General features: G+C 37.8%; 1 protein-coding gene across 1 annotated transcript in view; it reads left to right on the top strand.

Annotated features, from left to right (window-relative positions):
* Window positions 1-4,118: 4,118 nt before the first annotated feature.
* The window catches only part of ESR1 (estrogen receptor 1), a 170,239-nt gene continuing 165,350 nt past the window's right edge, over window positions 4,119-9,007 (top strand). The window contains 1 exon segment of the mRNA XM_068151748.1: window positions 4,119-4,157. Coding sequence (XP_068007849.1) covers window positions 4,133-4,157 — 25 coding nt within the window. The 5' untranslated portion in view covers window positions 4,119-4,132.

Below are 9,007 nucleotides of genomic sequence, written 5' to 3'. Positions count from 1 at the left end.
CCCCATGTGCACTTGTCCTTATTGAACTTCATGAGGTTTCCTCATGAACCCAGCTCTCCAGCCTGTCCAGGTCACATTGGATGGCTGCACAGCCTAACGGGGGGGGTGGGGTGGGGGGGTGGGTGTCAGCCATCCCCCCCACTCTAAACTAGAGTGTATAAGGAAGAATAAACATGTTATTAATCTATTTTTGTATATTTGCACCAAAACTGCTCACTAACTTTATGGAAAACTGTCCCTTTAGGACATATGGAATGTTGGTGACACTGATAGCAATAAGGTTTACATTTTTTGAGGATTGTGAAGAAAACCCATTTGAGGATTTATTGGTATTGTGAATAGAAAGGGATCCAAACACTGTATTTGAAAACAGATGTGGAATAACTTGTTGGCCCTGGTATTTTGCTGGTTAAGTATTTCATTAATTTGTGAAGAGACTTAGAAAATGAATTCAATCTACTGATACCATTTCTGTATAAGGGAGCCCACAGCTTGAAAAAAATGGATTTCTTCTGCCTCAAGAATTTAGTAATCTACCAAGAGGGGGGAATAGTGATGTATGTTTCTAGCAATTTAAATCAATTAAACAGTTGCACACCCCACAGTTTTTAATAGTATTCTTTAACTTTCTAGTAATTGTTTTTCTTTTTGAATGCCTAATATGTTATCAGAGCAGGTCAACATATTAATGTTTGTCCCTATTATATTTTCAGTAGAAATTTTGTAAAATAATGGAGGTATATTGGACAGTATTTGAGTAAATAAGTTGAGTATTAAAATGCAGTATTTGTCAAATCACTCATTTGAGAATGGCTATTTAAGCAATGCACTGCAAAAGTGTTGGGTCCTTCACTTGGGTCATAAGAACACCACGAGATGACACAAACCTGGGGAAGAGTGGCTGGAAAGCTGCCTGGTGGAAAAGGTCCTGGGATTATTGGTTGACAGACAGATGAATATGAGCTATCAGCGTTCCCCAGAAGCCTAGAAGGCCAAAAGCATCCTGGCCTGTATCAGAAATAGTGTGGTCATCAGAATTACAAATTCAGTCCCAGTAAGGCCACACCTCAAATGCTGTGTTCAGTTTTAGAACCACAGAATGGTCCAGGCTGGAAGAGACCTCCAAAGGTCATCTAGTCCAACCTCCCCACAGTCACCAGAGACATCCCCAACTAGATCAGGCTCATTGAGCCTCATCTTGAATATCTCCAGTGAAAGGGCCTCAACCACCTCCCTGGGTAACCTGTTCTAGTGTTCCACCAGCCTCATAGTAAAGAACTTCTTTCTGACAGCCAATCTAAATCTGCCCTTCTCTAGTTTGAAGCCATTGCCTCTCATCCTTCCACCTCAGGCCTTTGTAAACAGTCTCTCTCCATCCTTCCTGTTTTGGGCCCCTCACTACAAGACAGACACTGAGTTTCTGGAGTGAGTACAAAGAAGAACAATGAAGCTGGTGAAGAGTCTCAAAGAACAAGTCTTATGAGGGAACTGGGATTTTTTAGTCTGGAGAAGGGGAGGCTCAAGGGAGGTCTTTCTCTCTAGACCTATCTGAAGGGGGGTTGTAGCGAGGTGGCTGTTGGGGTATTCTCCCAAGTAAGAAGTGATAGGACAAGATCTCAGATTGCTCTAGGGGAGATTTAGCTGGGATATTAGGAAATTTTTTTTCACCAAAAGGGTTGAGCATTGAAACAGGCTGCCCAGGGAAGTGGTGGCATCATCATCCCTGGTGGTATTTAAAAGGTGTATAGATGTGGTACTGAGGGACATGGTTTAGTGGTGCACCTGGCAGCACACAAGTAATGGATGGACTTGATCTTAAAGGTCTTTCCAACCTAAATAATTTGATAATTCTGTGCTTTTGTGTAAATCAGTGTTAAGAAAAATGGGGTAAGCAGACATGCAGAATAATACAGACCTGATGCCCTGTTTCTAGCTGTGCAAGCAAATATTCTACTGTTCCATGTATTTCTCACTCTGTAGTAAATACCAGGATTTAATGGCATATTTTGTGTTTTTACCTAAGGCTCTTTACTCTGGTAGACGGCGTACTTGCTCCTTTTTATGCTTTCCCCACAAGGGTACATTTCTTTCTCTACTGTGGCATTTCTCTAGCTATTTTGATTCATTACCTCTGCCTTCAGGTTTATTTTCTATATGACTACATTTCTATTCCACTGAGCTACTTATGGTGGAATATTGTCGCACAGTTCCCACCACATGTGTTTTGCAGCTTTCCTAATTTCAAACTGAAAAGTAAAATGAGGGAAAATAGAACAAAAACATATAAAATAAGCTATGTGTTTGGCCACAGAGGGGTTATTGTGATGACTAGCAGTATATTTGGCATATACAGTGAGAATACTCTGAGAAAAAAACAGCATTTATGTAGGCCTTCTCCAAAATATGGTAAAGCATGCCATTGTTACATTTAGAATTGATCCAGATGATGATTTTTCATTCAGCCTTCTTAAATCACTGAATGGGATGTAGCTGAAGGTAATCTTCTTTAGTAATTTTAAGAACTATGACAGAATCCACTGTTTCATGTGCTTCCTTCAGTGCCTCAGTTCATCTTATCATGATCAATGGGAAACTCATTGGCTTCAGTTTTGCCACATTATTTGCAAAATGGTGCAACTTAAGCAATGCAAAGCTTTTCTTAAGAACTCACTGATAAAAGCTGTGTGCCTCATAAAGTACTTGAAAGTATGTCCACAGTATTATGTACTATGACTCTTAAAAAAATAGTGTTTCAGATTTAGTAGTTTTGGGAACACTTCCTTTATATTTAGATAATCAATGACAGCAGCTCTGATGTGCTCTTCTACAGCTTTGAGTCAATGTTCATATTTCCTTTCACAAGTGTTAATAAGAACAGGGAAGCTACGAAAAGCCCTTTGCTACTACCATGTGGGTGTGGTGTTTTGTTGTTTTAATCAAAGGAGAATAATTTAGTTTCTTGACTCCTCTTCATATTATTTAATGCTTCTTGCACATTCCTATATGGGATTTTGCGTTTAATTCTTTTCTCCTCTGTTTATCCAAACCCCCTTTTGAGCCATTTACATTACTGCAAAGTGAAAATGATCACATTTAAAGATTAGAGCAACAACAACAACAAATTTCCTGTCCTTTTCCTGTTACAATATGCAGGATATTTCTCTTTTCCTTGATCACGGTCTCATTCTTACTGCTGTTTGCATCATTTGGTAAAGACTCTCTCTACGATAACTCTCATGATATTCACTAGAAACAAGAAATGCTTGACATTTCATAGAACATAAGATGGTAATAATCTAATTTCAAATGAACTACTAAATGGTGAGAAACTTAACTGTTACAAAGGTAACATGTATTTCCTGTAATCCTAATTGCAGTATTTTGCTGAAGTTATTTTCCACAAGCCTTACAAAAGTGCGAGAGTAATTGAGCAGCAACTTCAAAATCAGACTATATTGTGTAGAGCTTACACTAGTCACTAGTTAACGTTCACCTTTTGCCTCTGATTCTTTGAATTTTCATTTTATTTATAATTGCAGATTCATGGTGCCTATTTTACTAGTCTGCAGCTGTATTTTATACTTGTCAAAGAACTGAAAGCAATCTTGAAAATGTGTTTACGCTCTCCCGATTATGTTAAGAGCATATGCTTTAAAAAACATTGCTTCCTTTCTAGAAACAAGCTGCTAAAATATTTAGCCCAAAGATGAAAATGGTTCCAGCGGTGTGAGTTTATTTTTAAACTGCAGTTGATTTGTTTTTACATTTAATGGATCCTATTTTCCTCTAAGGTATGGTAATTTACTGCGATTTATTAGAGTAGTATTAGAGTAGTTACCAGGTTTAGCTTCGTATAGACAGTGGCTGAGATTTATGGCAGAGAACATTCCTCAAGTGTCGTAAATGTGGCTGATGGCGGGCTGCAGGGTGGAAGGCATTGCTCGTTTTTCAGTACAGCCTAGGCTGCTGCCTGAATGCATCACCTTTTGCTATTAAAGGCGTGTTGCTGTGTCTGCGATATGTCTTTTCTTGCAAATGTGCTTCTGGTTCAGCTTCCTTGCTCCTGAGACTTTTCTATTTTGGTTCCCCATGTCATGTGATCCCCTGGGCCAGTGAGAGCCCTGCAGAGGGAATGGCAACAGCCTGCTGGGATCAATGTAAGTCAGGAAAAACTCTTGGTTTTTTGCAGTTTCTGTCTCTCACACTCAGTCTTAAATGCTGCTTTTACCCCAGACCTTTTCGGGGCACACCCAATAATACCTATGGAAATGCTTAGAAGTTAAATTTTTATTATTTTTTTTCTTCATTTTGGTTTAGTTTTTACTCTTCCTAACATTACTTTTCTTACTATGTTAATTTCCCCCCTCTGTGTCCTGCCGTGTTGTTGGGAAGCCTAAAAAGCAACTGAAAACAAACCAAAGGCATTCCAAGTGTTGCCTAAAGTATGTTTTAAGTTTAATAAGGTGTATTTCAGGTGTAGTGGTGCTTTGTTTAATGTGTGGTATATACAATGTCAATAATCTTACGCTGCTGTTGAGAAAGAAGTATGTGACTTTCTTCCTCCTCTTCCCCCCCTGCCTGTCTCCTCCCTCCCCCCACATTGTTCCCCTCCCCAGCTAAAATTGATCATTTAAGCAGAAGGACAACAGTAAACAAATTGATCTGAAATCACATGCTGGTGCCGTTGTCAGTTGGCTGAGACATAATGGTGAAAGGACTTAATTCAGTTAAAGAGCAGTCATGTACATAAGGCAGTGTATCATTTTACTGGTATGAATGAAGTGAAATACTGTATTTTGATCTCAGTTGATGCTGAGCAATACTTATACTGCATGATATTGAAATCCTGTGCTTGGTGAGATTTACCATCCAATTGTAGAGGCTCTTCCTGGTACAAAGTGAGAGTCATGACTTTCTGATTTTTAAGATAGGATCTAAATCCAGCAGATAAAATTTACCTGCTAGATGCTACTGCACAGTTATTTTGTCTAATTTAACTATTTTTTTCTTCTTGGATAAGTATTTTTAAAAAATTCTTCTCCCCTATAATAGGATATAGTTATGTTTTATTTTCTGTTTCATTGTTGGGCTCTTTTTTTTGTTTTGATTTAATTTAGTTTTCTTTCTTCCAAATGACATGTAATTTCTTTGGAATTTGCTCTTAAGTTTCAAAGGCTTACTTTAAACTTGGATCATAATTGATATGCCTTGCTATCCTGTAAAAATTTGAGAATTATTATTTGTGAAAAAAGATGTAATTAGACTATCTGGAATCTCCTAATTTCCTTTTATGGCCTGTAGCCTGGACCTTGTATTGCATCACTTGGAGGCGCAGAGGCCATTACTGCACATTTCTTTATTTTCCTTTTGCTGCTGATCTATACCCTAATGACCAGGTATTAGATGAAGGACTGTTAGAAATACTTTCCCCTCCCTTCTCCCTAAAAGCCTGTGTTGAGCAGAGAAATTTCACTTAATGACTTAATGAACAGTAGTGAGGTATGCTAGTTTTGCAGTGCAGTTCCTCTTATTATTACAGGTGCTGAAAAAAAATCATGTCAGAGGCGTAACAGCATTTATGTGTAAGTACCTCACTTAGAAACTGCAAACAATTAGAAAAAAATTATCCTCATTATGCAAACTTGGTGAAACTTAGCTACCAATCTTACAGATGTTTTAAAGCTTATGTTGTTGGGTTTGTTGGTGAAGTGAAGCATGTGCAGCACAGGAGATTGCTCATGCTGCTTTAAAAAAATTATAATGCAAGTAGTGACCCAGATTTTCTTCTGTGCCCTTGCTTTGTGAGTGCACAATACTGATATGAATATTACAGGAATTTTGAGACCTCTCCTCAGATATGGATTCCTTGTAGCTTCCCACAACTTAACACTAAGCCTTGTGATTGTGAGTTCCCATCTTAAGAAATGTGCCAGTCTCTGTGGTAACCAGAAAAATGGCAACTAGTAAAATAAAATGAGTGTGTTATCACCTTTTATTCCCCGCCCGCCCCCCCCCCCCCCCCGATTATTTGCTTTACTTCACTTGTGCTCATCTGTTCTCTTTATTTCTGAAAAGAAACCACAAGAAAATGTTTTTAAAAGAGAGAAAAAAAGAACAAAAAGAGAGATAATGGGTTGGTTGGTTGGTTTGTTTGTTTGTTTTACTATGAGTGTAGTCAAAAACTGACTCAAGTTGCCCAGAGAGGTTGTGGAGTCTTTGTCCTTCTAAATACTCAGAACTCAACTGGACACAACCTTGAGCAACCTGCTGTGGATGATCCTGCTTGAACAGGAGGATTGCAATATTGGGGACCCCAAGGTCCTTTGTAGTCACAGCAATCCTGTGTCTATGAGAATTTTCTCCCCACAATTTGCAGACATAGACAGCACTGTTAGTTTGTGGGGAGATCAGAAGTCACATGGAGATTTTGATCATAGTCTGTCACTCTCATGTTTTAGACCTTGTCATGTCGTTGCCTCAGTTCAGTCATTAGTCATTCATTTGGAGTGATGGCCATGCATGTTTTGCTGATACTGCCTAACACGTGCCACCTGAAATATCACTGATGAGCAAGTGGCTGCAGAAGTTGAGCAGGTTTTCTGTTTCATCTCTTTCTCACAGTTATTCAAAGTTACTTCTGACAGTAATTTCTAATCCCAAGTCTCTTTTGTGCACTGCAGTGTAGCACACTGATCAGGGGAGACAATAATGGAAAGAGAATGAGAAAATAATAATTAAATTAATGAGACTACTGTGTTAAATGCATAAGTAAGGTCAAGGGACAGAGCCAGCGTGGATTGGGTTCCTCTATGCGTCTTGCTGCTCTACTTAAATCGCACTGTGTAATCTCCAAAAGCCGAGGAAGGGGCATAGGAACTTGCAATGGCCATGCCAGAGTGTGTGGAAGGCAGGCAGGTAGAAGAGAGTCTGGTGGGAGCCCTAGGAGTCTACAGAAAAAAATTAAGCCCCAATCTCATATACTGAACACGCAGTTGTTGTTTAGAGGCCTGGTGAGTGGTGCAGGGAAACATGAAATCATTTGACGGTAAATGAAAGTAAATGGCTAAATGGTGTAATTGGAATGTAAATACAGTATTTTTTAATTTTTTTTGTGAAGAAGGGACAATTTAAAAATATGACCATGTATTCTCTCACCAAATTTTTCCTTTTTTCCCCTTTTCATTTTCAGAGGGCAATGCTGCTGCTGCTGAACGTATATGAGCACTTGACTTTGCAAGAGTAAATTAATTTTAGGAAGAAAACTTGCATTCCAAGGAAACTAAATGTAGCAGCTCAGTCTGGCAGCTTTAAGGTGATGCTAGGTAACTAGTCTGAGAAAGAAGACAGAAGCAAAGGAAAAGATTTAAAAATACTCGTAGCTTATATGAAACAAATTGCTATTCCTGTAAGATAGATATATATATATTTCTGAAAGAAACCTTTTTTTTCACATCAATTACTAAAAGGAATTTTAATTTATAATTTCCCAGATCTCTAATATCTTTTTTTCCTTTCTAAGTAATTTCTGTTACCACTACTGCAAAAGGTAGAATAGAATTTTTTCAGTTCACCATGTAAGTATTCTCTAGAGTCTAAATGATAAAGTGTGGTTAATTTTTTTAAAGAAAAAAAAAAGTCTTAGATTTTGAAAACACCTTTTTTAAGGATTTAATATATTTTTTTTAATAATGTGCAAATACTTTGCACTTATAAAGTCCTATGGGTAATAAAAATACCATTTGTTTTGTGTTTGATTACCTTAAAAAATGGAATAGTTACAGGAGAATGATCTGCAAAGCAAATAGTCTGCAATTATGTAGCTATTTCAAATATTTTGTGCTTTTAAGAGTCTAATTAAGTTTCTATATAGACCACTAGTGTTGTGTCTGTTCAGTTTTAAATAGCTTTTATTCTCAACTTTTATGTCTTTCAGTAGCACAGCAGTTGCAGGTTACATCTGCTGAAAGAGAACTTGTGATCTAACATAACTCTCTATTCAGTCATTACATTGTCTATGACAGCTAAACATAAATACCATGAAGCCAAAATTACATAGAGTTGGATTTTGATGATTTTTTCAAAGTACTTGAGTTGAACCCCAAACCAAACAAGAGTTAAAAATCTTCTTTAGCTTTTATTTGTCTTCTAAAAGCTTGTGGGTAACTTTAGTGTCACCGCTTTAGTTTTGCCTTATGTGTTGTTTAAGCAGACGTAAACTGATAGCGTCTTTGTAAATATGATCATTTTAGCCATGTCTCATTTTATTGATATCACTGATTTTGGGGTAATGGACTCAAATGATACTTCTAGGCTCCTCTTGCTATATTGTTAGAAATCAACAACCTGCTTATGCATTCCACAGTATCATTAATCTCAGGCTGTGCTGCTGCCCAGTATGCAAATATATCCACATCTGATGCCAGGATATGTTCCCACTATCCCAAGAGATCATTCAATTTCTGCTTATATTGACTTCTTCTGTCTGAAGGACACTTCCTCCACAGGCATTGATACATGGCCTGGACACTCTTGGATATGAACTTTTGATTTCATGGGGTCGTTCATGTAGCACAATTCACTTTCACTGTTATGTCAGCCTAAGATCTTCCTGTAATTTAAACTGGACACGTTCCTCACAGATTTGCTTCTTGTTCTAATCTGTCATATACATTGCTATATCCTGTTGAGATGCTGCTTTGCATAAAACATGACTAATTTCAATGTTGTTTCTGTATATGCTGGTGTACTAGACACAGAATCTTGCACATGCGTACACATGCAGATGTGTACACATGTGCATGCTTTAAAGCAGGAGGACATCAAAGGCACCACTGAAATGAAATTTTGTAATTTTATGACATATGAAATATGAGTCCCATAGTACCTTGTTTCTTTGGGTAGTCTTCCTCTTGTCAAAGTACTTGGTGTTGCACACTGGCACAGTTTTGTATGAAAGTGTCCTTCACAAACAATGAAAAAGTAAATGGACAGAAAAATGAAGGTTAGC

Source organism: Melanerpes formicivorus, unplaced genomic scaffold, assembly GCF_026170545.1.
Source record: "Melanerpes formicivorus ecotype bairdi unplaced genomic scaffold, bMelFor1.0.p_v2 SCAF_2, whole genome shotgun sequence".
NCBI classification, from domain to species: Eukaryota; Metazoa; Chordata; class Aves; order Piciformes; family Picidae; genus Melanerpes; species Melanerpes formicivorus.
Note: the sequence above shows the minus strand (reverse complement) of the source record. Positions and strands in the feature narration are given on the sequence as shown.